Source organism: Ptychodera flava, chromosome 12, assembly GCF_041260155.1.
Source record: "Ptychodera flava strain L36383 chromosome 12, AS_Pfla_20210202, whole genome shotgun sequence".
Classification (NCBI taxonomy): Eukaryota; Metazoa; Hemichordata; class Enteropneusta; family Ptychoderidae; genus Ptychodera; species Ptychodera flava.
This window is the reverse complement of record NC_091939.1, coordinates 12,517,982-12,532,155: the sequence shown is the minus strand read 5'-3', so window position 1 is coordinate 12,532,155 and position 14,174 is coordinate 12,517,982. Positions and strand designations below refer to the sequence as shown.

Below are 14,174 nucleotides of genomic sequence, written 5' to 3'. Positions count from 1 at the left end.
TGAGCATATTCATTTCAATAAAAACAAATTTTGTTTCAGGTGCACAGATAGAAATATTTTTTGAAAATGAATTTGTCAAATCAAAATATCCATTAAAGAGAACAACCAAGATGCAATACCGGTACCCATAATCTTGCACAATTCAGTGTGTTGAATTCTCTCTGTGGATGTGATCCACAAATCTCCATGCTCATTTCACTATCCATCAAATTTCAAAATTACTTGAATTGCAAGATTTATTATTAGATTTTATCCTTTGATCCCCAATTTGACAAACATGGATTTGCTCAAGATGGCTGCATCCTCTATAAGTGGCATAAGGGCTGAAATTTACTTACTGGAAAGCATAAACTACAGACAAACTAACATCTTGTACAGTGAGATATTTGTATTTTCATGTCAATCATCTTCAATATACACATTGTATAAATTGCTGTCCTGAGTAGGGTGAGAAATGTTAACACTTGGTGAGATTGATTTTCGTATAAAACAATAAATGGTTAGTTCAAAGGAAAAGAGAAGTAGGACAACCACATGACAAACAAATTAAAAACATCAAATTTTCTTTATTCAGTAAAGCTCACATCTAAAATCAACATTATGTGACCAAAAAAAACCAGGTTCTTCTTCAAAATTTCAGAAAAGGGCAGATAAGGCATCTCATTGCTTTGATCATTTTGTAGTAATTTTAATTTATTTATCTTGTTCTGCTTTTTGAATAAACTGCCATTTCAAGAATTTCAGCCAAATAGTCTACAGGTCATGTGCAGCAACACTCTGGTGCAAGTACTCTGCATACAGCTTTTCCTGCAGAAACAAAGAACACAAAGCAGTTAGGAAAATGTCTGCCAAAATGTTGTTCTATTGTTCTAATCTTTGATTCATCATCATTTTCTTTTAATGATATTGAAGTGATGACAAATTTCAAATCATCCTATTAAACAAAGGACATATCTGTAGCTGGAATTTTTGGGTGCCAACTTTCAAGATTGTAAAGATTTTGATTTTACATTTAAAATTTGAAATGACTACCATTCACTCTATGGGGATAATTTTCAATTTTCATAAAACTGAGGATGTGAAACTTTTTCTTACTCCAAAGAGATTCAAAATGAGCCCCTGCATACAGATGACGGGTCTGAACAGTTATCCCCAAGGTGCATTCAACCTTACAATGCCAGCATTAGAAGTGGCTGTGTGTCTGTTCATAATCTGTTTATACTAACCTTAGCTTTCTTGACATGGTTTTGCACATAGTCTCTTTGCTCAATCCATTTTTTGGTCTCTCTTCTGGATAAGGTGGGTTTCAGTCTGTACAAAACAACATCACAAAAATAATTTCTAATTCTCTTCCTTCATATTCCAACAACATCCTAGAGCATCTACAGCGTCATTGAGTGTGCATATGCAATTAATTATTCATCCCTAAGCAACATATATGTATTATTAGACACATGTATTACATTTTACCTGGCAGGCAGTAAAATAGCACCACACTGCCAAGACATCTGTCTACATGACAGAGCCACAAAGGAGTGTTCTTTTGATTTCAGAAAGGGAAAGAAAAGCAGATTCATCAGGAAAACCCCATGAGCAATTTGAAAGATGTGAAAGCTTAAGTGCATCTGCTCTAACTAAATAATTTTTTTGTTTTTGTTTGTGATAAAATGATTGCTTGTAACTAGAGAACTTTTGTATGTGCATCTGACAACTTAAAGCTTCAAAGTTACTTATTTTTTTTTCTTAATATGACAATGAGAGATGCTCGACCAAATTATCCCAATTTTCAAAGGTACGATGAGCAACCATAAGTAATGTGTGGGTAACAGAGTAGGCTGTTCCAGTTGCTGAGGGTGGGAGTCAAAAATTTCTACATTCTTTACCAATGAGACTAAAGTTCTCATTTCATTTGCTATTTGTCATATTTTGAATCATTGTTGGAGAACATTAGCTGTCTTTAGACGCAAAATGTACATTGATGGTAATAATAGCAAAAGTTACAGGTGTGGGGCCGCGGGGTGAAGATGAGCTGCCCAAACACTGCCCTCACAGGTAGAAATGTGAATAATTATTATTCTGTCTGCACATATTATCTGAGATAATTTTTCTTCCTTCCAAGGACATTTGTAATCACACAAAAACTGAATCCTCTATCCATTAGAATGACTCTTTACACAGCTTACAGAGAAAGTCGTAAAAAAATCAACATTAAAACATTTCGAAGAAAGGAATAATCTGTCTGAAATTGCTTTGCCCACAGTCCTGAGGGACCCTGCCTTGCCAGACTAATCAAGTGCTGTACCTCTGCATTTCTTTGCGCAGACAGATCAAATATCAAAGTGTCAAGTTTCACCAGCACTTGATGAGGCACCTGTGCAACTGGTTCATATTTATTCCTTGAAAACAGAAATTTTGTCAGTTAACCTTTATGTACTGTGCTGAAATCTAATTGAAAATGGAATGAAGAAATCCCTGCTTGATTTTCACAACAAACATAGAAATGAAATTTCTTTGAAAATCGTGAAATTATTACAATATATTGCTACCATCTCTGGTATCATTGTTATTAGAGTAATTGCAAAACCAGAAAAGGAAATACTAACAATCAATATGTGCTGTATCATCACAAATTAATCTGAATCCACAACCAAATCTTGTGCAAATCCACACTGTGCAATCATTTAGAGTCAAATTTAACACAGATACGCTTTAACCTGCTCACCCCCAATTCCCTGTAAACAGCTCCAATTTACTATCGAAAACAATGAGTTTGAGCCAAACTATGGTGGTGAGAGGGTTACTACCTGGTGATTTGAAGCCGGAGTTTTCACTGACAAGCTGAATATTCTTTGGGACGACTGCCTAATCTTTATAGAAGGCATGTAGCAAAGTAGGTTTTACGATCTCAAATGTAAAAGACAACAGCTGGGCACACAACAAGTGATTTTGTGACAAGAAAAGAAAATGAGGCTGACTGAATGTCTCTGTATAGGTCATATTTAAGCAGTAGGAAAGGGACACAACCAATGTGAATAAGAATAATATCCCTGAAATGTGTGGTAGTGTAGTTCTAAGTGTAACAAGTCATCGTTGATGACACAGTCCCCACTTGTTAATGGGTACTTTGATTACAGATCCTCAGAGAGGATAGAGTCCTCTTCATTAGGTCTGTGATAAAAATACTTTTGAATAAATTCGCTTGATACATGTCGGAGTTGTAGTTCAGGACATGAAAAAATCGTAATAAAATGGCCACACGGTGGCCATATTGGATCGTATCACAAACAAATAAATGTGCATATGTATGACATAGGTCAATGTCCTTGTAGCAAATTTGATTAAAATTGGTTGAGATATGCCTGAGTTATGGCTTGTACATGAAAAAATCATAACAAAATGGCCGCACAGCAGCCATATTGGATCGTATCACAAAACAAATTAATGTGCATATGTATGACATTGGTCAATCTCCTTGTACCAACTTTGAATAAATTCGCTTGATACATGTCTGAGTTATGGTTCTGGACATGAAAAAATGTAATAAAATGGCCACACGGCGGCCATATTGGATCGTATCACAAAACAAATCAATGTAAATGTGCATGACATAGGTCAATGTCCTTGTACCAAGTTTGAATAAAATCGGTTGAGTTATGCCTGAGTTATGGCTCTGTACATGAAAAAATCGTAACAAAATGGCCGCACAGCGGCCATTTTGGATCGTATCACAAAAAAAATTGATGTGTATAGCTATGACATTGGTCAATGTCCTTGTACCAACTTTGAATAAAATCTGTTGAAACATGCCTGAGTAATGGCTCTGTACATGAAAAAATTGTAACAAAATGGCCGCACGGCGGCCATATTGGATCGTATCACAAAAAAAATTGATGTGTATAGCTATGACATTGGTCAATGTCCTTGTACCAACTTTGAATAAAATCTGTTGAAACATGCCTGAGTAATGGCTCTGTACATGAAAAAATTGTAACAAAACGGCCGCACGGCGGCCATATTGGATCGTATCACAAAAAAAATTGACGTGCATATCTATGACATTGATCAATGTCCTTGTACCTACTTCGAATAAAATCAGTTGAAACATGCCTGAGTTATGGCTCTGTACATGAAAAAATCGTAATAAAATGGCCGCCTGGCAGCCATATTGGATCGTATCACAAAACAAATCAACGTGCATCTGTATGACATATGAAGTAATCCTTATACCAAGTTTGAATGAAATCGCTTCAGGCATCTCTGAGATATCTGCGTGAACGGACGGACGGACGCACGCACGCACGGACGGACGCACGCACACACGCACGGACATGACCAAACCTATAAGTCCCCCCGGACGGTGTCCGTGGGGACTAAAAATTATTTGTCTTTGTAACATTTAAGATAATGAAATGATTAGTCAGTTCACGCAAAACAGAAATATTAAGTCCAGTTCTCAACACTTGCTAGTTGGCATTCTTGGCACAACCTATCCACATTTCTTCACTATCTATGATTCGAAGATTACTAGATTTTTTGAGCTGGCTATATCTCCAACCCAACTGTAACTGGGTATATTCCAATGTTTTTCTGAGTTTTTTTTAAATCTCACCACACTGAAATAGGGATGATGGTTGAAACCATTGAAGAGAGGGGGGAGAGCTCACCTTGATGACAGCTTTGCAAGTACCAGTAGAATCAGGGCAAGAACAACTATGGCGATTGCAGCATATTGGTGATAGCCGTCTGGTATCCACTTTAAACCTTTCTTCACTGGTGACTGCAAGAAAATAAGATTGACTTGAATCTCCCCTTTTATCAATGTATCTCAGTAGAGGAGCATGTTTTCGACAGAAATTTAGAGCAGCTTTCTGGGAAATATGCTGTTGTTTATTGTTTTAACATGCACTCATTTTTTCCACTTTTCATCTGTTTTGTATATTCAAATTTATCTTCTACAGATGATTGGAGCTGATGCAAATTACCTATACACAGCCAATTACACACTCCAATTACCCATAATTCCTGGTTGGAGAGAAGAATGAGAAGTCAAGTGTCTTGCTCAATGATATGACAGAATGGCCACTCGGAGCCTTGAACTGAACTGACAATCATTCTAAAATGCACAGCAGACCTGCTGAGATATTCCCCACTTAAAGATACGACTAAAACCTTCCTGACATTCAAAAAGCAATTGTTTGCCCAACCATTTTTCTTATGGAACGATGAATGAGAAAATCAAAACAACTTTTTTGCATTGAACAGATGGCCTATGTGATAGACAGAATATGTACCTGGAACCGCCTGGCGGTTTGCTGAAACTGAACACACTGCATGGCAGACAGTGTACCTGGAACCCCCTTGGGTATACATGTATATGTACCAGTACCCGGAGACCCCTGGCTGTTTGCTGAAACTGGACAACCGATGATGAAGTCATCAGCACAACTGATCATTTTTTTATCAGGGATGATTTCAGTATGAAAAAAACTCAGTCCAATCTATCTGTTTTTCCGGACAGAGTTTGAATACTCACCAAGTACACCTCTTTCTGTTCTTTGCCGAAGAAGCTTTCAACCATTTCATCAGATAGTGTGATAACCAGGAATGCAACGGCAAGTACAGTTCCCAGGAGAAAGCTCAGCAGTGAAAATGCACAGCCTTTAGTCCTGGCCCGTAGATTGTACGACTTGGCAGCACTGTGAACGATTAATTACAATATAATTATTTTAAAATATTAAACATTCAAAAGTTAAGTATATATTACATTGCAAATGTCACTGCATTAAAAAATTTTGAAACTATTGATATGACCACAATGAACTTTGGACATCTTTAGGTCATCTTGACACTGAAAGTAAAGCTTTCCGTCAACAGATTTTCCTTGCAGATTGGTGTGTGTATCTGTTTGTTTTTTTTCACATGATGAAATGAAATGATGAAAGTGGGGAGTCAATCACAAATAATGTCAAAGTTTGTCTCTTGAGTGTTTTTTTGTGAATCACAGCTTTGTGTGGATTTTTTACAAATTGTGTGACTGGTTTTCTAATTCAAGTACAAACTTTCCTTCTGTTACAAGTTGATGAAGATCATACTTAATGAGGAATAGTTTGAGTGCCAGGATTTGTGACATCATATTATAGGAAAGCTTCTGTTGACTACAGTCACAATAAGCTGTACCAAGAAAATATCCAAATTTTTAATCTTCTTTTTACAATTTTGCAATGTTGAATTTTGTTGAATGCCTGCTGCCTTTTTCTACAGAAAAACTTCAAATTCACATCCACGCTCTCAAATACTAATGACCAAAATCATAATTTCACATCAAATCAGACAGAGCTTATGGGAGAGTTTCAAGTGGAAAAGACAACGAGTATTGGATTTTTTACTAAAAATGACTCTGCAGAAATGAGCATCTTCAGTAGAAAAGCACTGTAATTCTTATCTTTACCTGTCAACTTCAAGTTTCTCATCAATCAGGCCTGAGATCTTTTCACAGTCCTTCTCAAGTGTGTTTAAAGTGTTCTGTATGGTCTGGTTGATTGTCTTCTCAATTTCTTTACAGACTTCCTCAATCTGATTGACGCACCGAGTTGTCTACAAAACATTTTTGACAAAATAACTTTTTTAAGTTCAGGAAATAAAACATTGAAATATACAGATCATATACACAAATCAGAAAAGTTTCAAGTTCATCAAAACCTGATGAATTCTAGTCTGTCATGGTATCAGTATTTTTTTCTTCGAAGTCCATAAGCTGTAATTTTTTTGAGTAGTTTCCGTAACATTTGTTCGGTTTGTGAGAGACCTTTCTTGTTCAACTCCAAAACCCGTAAGTCACAATTCTTGTGTTCAACTTGTTCGCACAACCTGTCATGTTGTCTGTAATTGCCAAATATCATTGCTGACTATGGAATTTTAGTTGAAGGTACTATACTATAAAGTACAATATTCATTCATTGTGTATTGTCGACAATCCATTGTGTCTTTTACAAGGACAATACTCAGCATTTCAACATCCTTTACGGAGAAGGATAAGAATGAAAGTACTTTTCTTACACAGAAATTATGAAAGTATTTATCGGAAGTTATAGCTCGTGTCTGCTCGCATGATGTGGTCAGCCACAGTCCGGACTGTGGGTCAGCCAGTATAGACATGTTGATAGGGGGCCAGCCTCCTTGTACTATCAATGCATGGAAAAGGACAGGAGGACTGTCACTGCACTTACAATGTTTTAAATGAGATTACGTATTCCTTAACCATGGAAGAAAAAATTGGAATACTCTGAGATTGTTTCTTATATTGTGACGATGACCCATTATAGTGTTTTGTCATATCTTACTTAGCGCTTTCCATGTTTCATATCATGCACTTCATTATTAATTCACAAGGGCTTATTGTGAAGATGTCCAGAAATAGATATGGATGTAACATGAGGACCTTTTTAGCAAAGAAAGAAACAGTCCCTTTCAAGGTGGCTCATATATACTGTGTGCCAGTTTAAAGTGAACTATAGAACATTGAGAAGGGCAATTAATTCATCCCTTCAGGGTAGTGCTGTGGCTTAACCACATAATGTCCATCTTTAGCTGCCCGGGGCCTGGTCTGCACTCTGGGAAAATGGGATGAGTGCAATTTGAGCACTGCTAATCTCAGACAATGCACATCTGACGTTTATGACTTTTCATGACTTTGCACCGCTGAGGGACCATAGAATGTGTTCATGGACAAACCAGTACTAACTCACACAGATTTGCAGGAACAGCTGTGAAGCCGGTCAAACTTAATAACAAAAGTACAGAAATGTTGAAATTTGACCATTGTCCTGCTACTTTTGCTGACTCAGCAAGTTTTCATTCACTACTGTAATAGCAACAGATGTTTTATTAAATAGTTTCTTAATCAGACTTGCCTACATGAATAGAAGCATCATATTTCACAACGTAACCCTAAAAGCCTGAATATCTCATTAGCTTTATTACAGGTAAGTGTTTATTCCTAGTTTCTGCTTGTATTTTTGGACCTTTGCAAGAAAGGATTGCCATGGCTAGAGCAGTTTAAAAGAACATAATTTTGATACAATGCTGGAATCCTGGCTATTTATATTTCAATATTTGCGAAACAACGGTCCCTATACAGGGACCGTGGCGAAACCAACAATAATTTCTCATAAACTGTTTATAATTTTCTCACTTTTGACAAAGATTTTGGCACTTTGGCTGGTAGAGATTTGAGCTGTAATTTTACATGGCTATTCTGACCAAGGCCTTGAATATTCAAGCATGGAATATTTACAAGTATCTGTTTTTTTTAAGAATTGTCAGCTAGAATGTTTCACACAGTCAGATAACACAAACACGTTAATATTGTAACACACTTGTCATCTTTTTTTTTAGCGATAGATCTAAATGATTGGAAAATTTCAATCTATATGGCCATTAACATAGTCCATAATCAACATGGCATGTATCACGTAAAAGACATTGAAATGCCCAGACAGTGTTTGTTGGACAATTTCAATGACAAGAGTGTGTCCTTTTTGTCTGGGTATTGAACATTTTCAACAATTGCAAGCTTAGATTAATCACATACAATCTTTGTACAGAGGAGAAGGTACATTGTTACTTGAGGCCACAATGTATCTCTGACAAAATATCAATGTGCATATTTCAGAACTATTGTTTGAGAGACTGCAGTGCAGACATGTTACATAACAGTCGCGGATACAATTACGTAATCGACCTCTGATTAGCCAGGCTGAACTATTGTTGGGTGCTGTCACTTTTCTGACAAGTTTTATTCAAATGAGCTGAACATTTGTTAGGTACCATTGATTGTGTCAAATTTTATTTTACCTTCCCACTGGTCAGATTAGGAACATAGATGGTCGGCATGTCAAAACAGGTTTTGTTCAAGCCTGGTCTCTTGCACAGTTCCTGGACAATCTGCATCATGACCCGCTGCCGATCACTTTCATGGCCTGCTTCATCGGCCTTGCTGAGGTAGAATCGTATGCGCTCGCTGTGTTTTTCGTTCAGTGCTTCAACCAAATTCAGCGTTCTCTTGCACAGGGCTTGGCCGATTGGATCAAAGAATATGAAGATCAGATCAGCTCGGTCTCCTGAAATGTCGAAATACAAAAAAACGGAAATGCAAATGGTTTACATTTCAAGTAACAGCATTTCTTAGTATTTCAACAATAGAAGGTAGTGACTGACAAACTTTTTCTCAGAAATGATTCAAATGACAGCTTTGCCTAGCAAAACAACTTGACGAAACCAGTGAATCTCTTGAAAACAATCTTGTATGAAACATTTATTTTCACAGCGTAACAAATGCTTGTTTCAATCATGGAGCTACCAAAAGATTTGGTAGCTCCATGTTTCAACCATGGTCTACGGGAGGGCCGTGTTTCAACTTTAATGAAATCTGTCTTCAGAGACAGGCAAAATACCATTTGTGGTAGGTTATCAATCCAGGTGGGTGTATAATATTGTAAAGATCAAAGGGTGAAACCTTCCCTGGTCTTATCATCTGTTTTTCACCACATCTTTTCATCAGAGAGAGAGAGTGCGTGTGTGTGAAAAGCATCATCACATAACATAATCTCCAAACTAAAGAAAGAAAATAGTGTCTGATTTTGCAAAGCCAGACATTATACACACATACTCAGACTATTATGCCGATTGACTTTGAAGGTCAGTAGAGATGCCTGCCATTCAATTGATTATCTAAGTAAGGACACAAGTAGTGAGCTTCCTGTGCCTCTCTGGTAGCGTCTACTTCACAACTGCTATTAAAAACAAGATTCAGCTTGATTGCTGCGAGCACGCAAGATCAAAATAAATGCAAAGGCGTTAACGAAAACCAGACATGAGGACAGTCCCAGACAGTCCCTACAGAGAAATTTAACACTTCATCTGTTCATCTGCGTTAATGATGACAGTGTTATGACACAGGGGACAGAATACGCCATGCAGTAGCCTTTCAATAAGGTAAAGCCTGGATTGAAATAAGCATGTCCACAATGAACACTTTGCCCTGGTTCAAGTCTGTGAAATGGCATATGACATTTCAATGACCAAAAGTTATAGTAAACTGTATCAAATCTTCAGTATCATGGTATTAGCTGCATAAAGGATTCCAATGGAATACGCTCAGTCGAGGGCAACATTGAAGATAGTTGAGCTATCTTTCCAAATGGGACAAGAATCGTAAAGACAGCAAAAATATGTGGAACTGACGTCATTGGAGCATGATTTTAGAAAGTTGCAGATCATGAGGACTAAGTGAGAAATGCAAAGGCCACCCACGGTGAGAAAATTTGATTTTCTGGACTAAGTTGAATATCAATAAAACTTTATATGCTATTAAAATTAGCAGAGTCTGTAAAATTCCTTTTTATTGGTAATTTGATAAATTTTCCTATCATTTTGATACCCTGGTAATGCACCCTGGCAGGTTTTCATTCTCATGGTTTTGATTTTGAAAACAAAGCCAGATGAGACTTTCTATAGGTGACTGAGAAATATCAAACATGACATGACAAAACATTACAAAACTCTTCTATATCAGAGTCAAAATTTGCAACAGTCAAAAAAGTGCTCCGGTAACAAACTGCAGTATGCGCCGCCATTCCAGGGCCTCTGTGTTTTCGCCCATGGCAGGTGTGGTGTCAATAGTTTGTGGCTGATGTACCGGTGCAGTAACACTTTCAGATTTTTCCCAGCAATTTGCTAGATATTAAGAACAACATTTATCGATATAATTTGAAATATTGCTTACCGAGCCATGTGATAGCCCTGTCAACATCAAATGGATACTTCATGTCGCCATCAACGAGGCCTGGAGTGTCAACGAAAGTCACCAAGCTGAACTTTTTCTGTTTAGAAGTGGTGATTTCTGTGTTCAGATACTCAACCACACCTGATGGGTATTAGGAAGACCAGAAACACATAATTCAAGTTGCATTTAATAGTGAGTGATATTCCACACTGTGGAGCTTTTTGTGTAAGGAGCTGAGATTTTTATTTGATAGCCCTTCAAAATATAGGGCCTGAACAAAAAGCACCTGTGCTTTGTGGAAATTGGGAATATTATTAAGACTGACAAAGGTTTAAAAGTGTACTTCACAGTCTAGTCATAATGTAACATTTTCTAACTTCTGAACATGGTGAGCGAAGACTACAAAGTGCAAATATTGATGTCATGTCCATCCCCCTTGGTGAGTCAGTCCACCTAAACATGGCTGCCATGGCCAGGACCTGTTACCTCGGAGACTAGTCACCAAGGTCAGCAGCAACATCTGTATCTCCTCTGTAAAGTAGGCATACAATAAAGTGGTGAAAAAACCTTGGAATAGACTGGTTACATGCTAATTACTTGGGCAACAATTGTGTATATTGCAAAGTAACGATAAAAGAAGGACGCATTCAATGTTTTAAGTCACTGGTAGATTTCAAGGTTGCAACAATTCAGGGAATATGGCCAAGCATGCCTTTTAAGGAAAGTGTGAAAGACGCAATTCACCCTGGATGTAAGAAAGCCCTGGATTGACAAGCGGGGCAACAATATTATTTCTATTAAAAAACAAAGAAAACAAAACCATAGCAAAATAAAAGCGAGTCAAACAGGAGCAGCTGGTATAAGAGTGCAAGGTTAGTAACTCATGTCTATAGCTCTTCACCTGGCAGCTTTGTCACCATGGAAACAGAGCAGTCAAATGAAGAACTACATACACAAGCCATTGTGCGAGCAGGAGTGCAGAGTTTGGGCAGGCAGGCAGGCAGGCAGGCAGGCTGGTTGGTTTTCTTGCTGGTAATGAATCGTTCACAAAGTTTTTCGAGAGAATGTGAGAAGGCAATATGATGCTAAAATGTGAATGATGATTGTAGAGAATGTACTTGGTAAAGGTTGATTTTGAAAGTGGTTTTGGGTGCAATTATTTCACTGTTGAATGTTCTACTCTGAATGGATGCTTGCATGGAAGTCTTGGTTGAAATCTTGGGATGGGAAACCTGGTGGGTGTGGTGCATTGTGATGTGATATTTATGGCCAGTGCCGTGCTTCATGCAGACCACCCAGACTTTGCAGTGCCGTGTATGCTTTGATAACGACATTGGATCCTGAGGTAAATGTGTGAAGGTGGTCTTGAGATATGAAGATACGACTCAGTATGCAGAATGTGGAAAGAAACACCTGAAATGACAAATACAGAGATATATGTGCCATGAAAATGAAATTATTACAATTTTGTATTCTTGACGTACACTGAACAATGACAAGGTAAAACGTTGAAGAAAGGGTGATCTTGAGAATCTTGGACTTCTTATGAGTTTTTGTGGTGACAAATTTATGAACCAAATTGATGGGAAATGTTTACGCCGTGCTGTTCATGACATATGAAATGAGGAAGAAATTGCCACATCTGTACTTGGGCTGTTGGGTTGGTATTCGTTGACTCCACTGCACACCACTACATCATGCTGCATCTGAGCTTCACAAGGATATCAGCAAGATCTAGTGATGAGCAGCTCAGAGCCCGAGTGATTTCTACGGTGAGCCATCATCAAATTTACACACCACACCACATATGTAATATGCCACGTCAAGCTCACTATGTTTCTGTCCTTGCTGCAATGAATCGTCTTTGGGAATGCTGACAACCAAGTGAACATACTTTTTTACTTTTTCCTCGTTACTATTGCTACATTAGAAAAGTTTCTCCTCAATAACTATGGGCACAAACACCCTTCCCTCACAGTTCAAAGACCAGCATGTCTCTGTATTGTCTAGGGTCCCTTCTTTCTTGATTCAAAAAAAAGGGCAAGAGTTGGTACATGCAGGAAAATTACATGCAATTGTAAAACATCATAAAATTCCTAACCCTACCATTTCATGTAGCGTCTTGGACAAAAACCTATTTCATACTTCAAACTGGAAAAACCAAAGACCACAAGAAATTGAAAAGTTCCACCCACTTTACAATTTTTTTTTTCTGTGGAGGGTAAAAAATGTTAATATGACTGGAAGAAATGACCTTTGACCTTGCTCCACTCCACGTAGCAGCTGTTGACATTTAAACCACTTGACAATAGCTTGCAGCGTGAAGTGTAGCAATGCAAAGCATTGCACTTATTTGAGAATTAACATGGATTAGTATATGAGCTTAAAAGTAACACAACTATCAAAATTCGAGAAAGGAAAAGTATATGCTACCCTGGGAGTAATCCACAGTGAATATCTTCAGATATGGGTATGTCATAAGGAAGCACTTTAGTAGGCACATACCGGTACACAGTATGCTGTGATGGTGGGGGCAGTCTTGAGTGTGTGCATATGTTGAAGTGTTTTCTGTATGCAGCTTCTCTGTTTTTAAAAATTGTTGGCTTGTGTGTATGCGCATGTTATAGTGCAGGGGGGAGTGGATGGGTATAGGAAGTTGTGAGTTTACTTCCAGGTAACCCGACGGGTAATGACTAGTACGCTAGTGCCTATGAGGGCACTGCACAGCTTGTGTGTGTTCAGTGGGTAAAAATCATTGGTTTGAGGTCTGTTAATGTACTATAGAGACTGTGACAACATGCCATGAGAGGTAGTGTATGCAAGCTGTGATGTAAAGTTAATCAAAACACTGTATCGATCAAATGTTTCAAAATTGTTGCCTATCAGATACAGTAAAATTTTTTTAATGAATTGAGCAAACTCCGAAAACTCATTACAAAGGTATTAAACCAGTGGTTCCTGTCATCATTAGACACTCATCTCATCCGCTGGTCTTGTGAGCTCTGCTCCGAAGACAAGTTTGCTTTGTTGACTGGAAGTACATTGTATACTGACAGAGAACACATACTGGAAAACCGTATGCTAGATCAAAAATACCCCCAACTATGACAAGCTACACATTTTCACAGCCAATAAATAACGAAGATCACCCATAATTGGTCACAGCATCATGTTATCGGGCAAGAAAACAAAATAACATAACCAGCGCTGTTCATTTGAATTTGAAGTTAACTTGTTGTCATGGTAACTGATAAATCTTTCTGACAATTGTTCCAAAAAAAAAGAAATAATAAGATAGTGCAGCACTGGGACAGGTATGATACAGATGAGTTATGATATTTGAGGTGAAAAGTGCTGACGTGCGAGCATCTGACCCTTCCAAAACTATTTT

At 37.7% G+C, this 14,174-nt stretch overlaps 1 protein-coding gene across 1 annotated transcript in view; it reads right to left on the bottom strand.

The window, feature by feature from the left end:
• Nucleotides 1–546: 546 nt before the first annotated feature.
• The window catches only part of LOC139145028 (uncharacterized), a 43,587-nt gene continuing 29,959 nt past the window's right edge, over nucleotides 547–14,174 (bottom strand). Inside the window, exons 5-11 of the mRNA XM_070715929.1 lie at nucleotides 10,784–10,924; nucleotides 8,854–9,119; nucleotides 6,449–6,594; nucleotides 5,534–5,696; nucleotides 4,665–4,777; nucleotides 1,227–1,311; nucleotides 547–807 (exon numbers count right to left, since the gene is read on the bottom strand). Of these exons, the coding sequence (XP_070572030.1) occupies nucleotides 754–807; nucleotides 1,227–1,311; nucleotides 4,665–4,777; nucleotides 5,534–5,696; nucleotides 6,449–6,594; nucleotides 8,854–9,119; nucleotides 10,784–10,924 (968 nt within the window). The 3' untranslated portion in view covers nucleotides 547–753. The remainder of the gene's footprint in view (nucleotides 808–1,226; nucleotides 1,312–4,664; nucleotides 4,778–5,533; nucleotides 5,697–6,448; nucleotides 6,595–8,853; nucleotides 9,120–10,783; nucleotides 10,925–14,174) is intronic.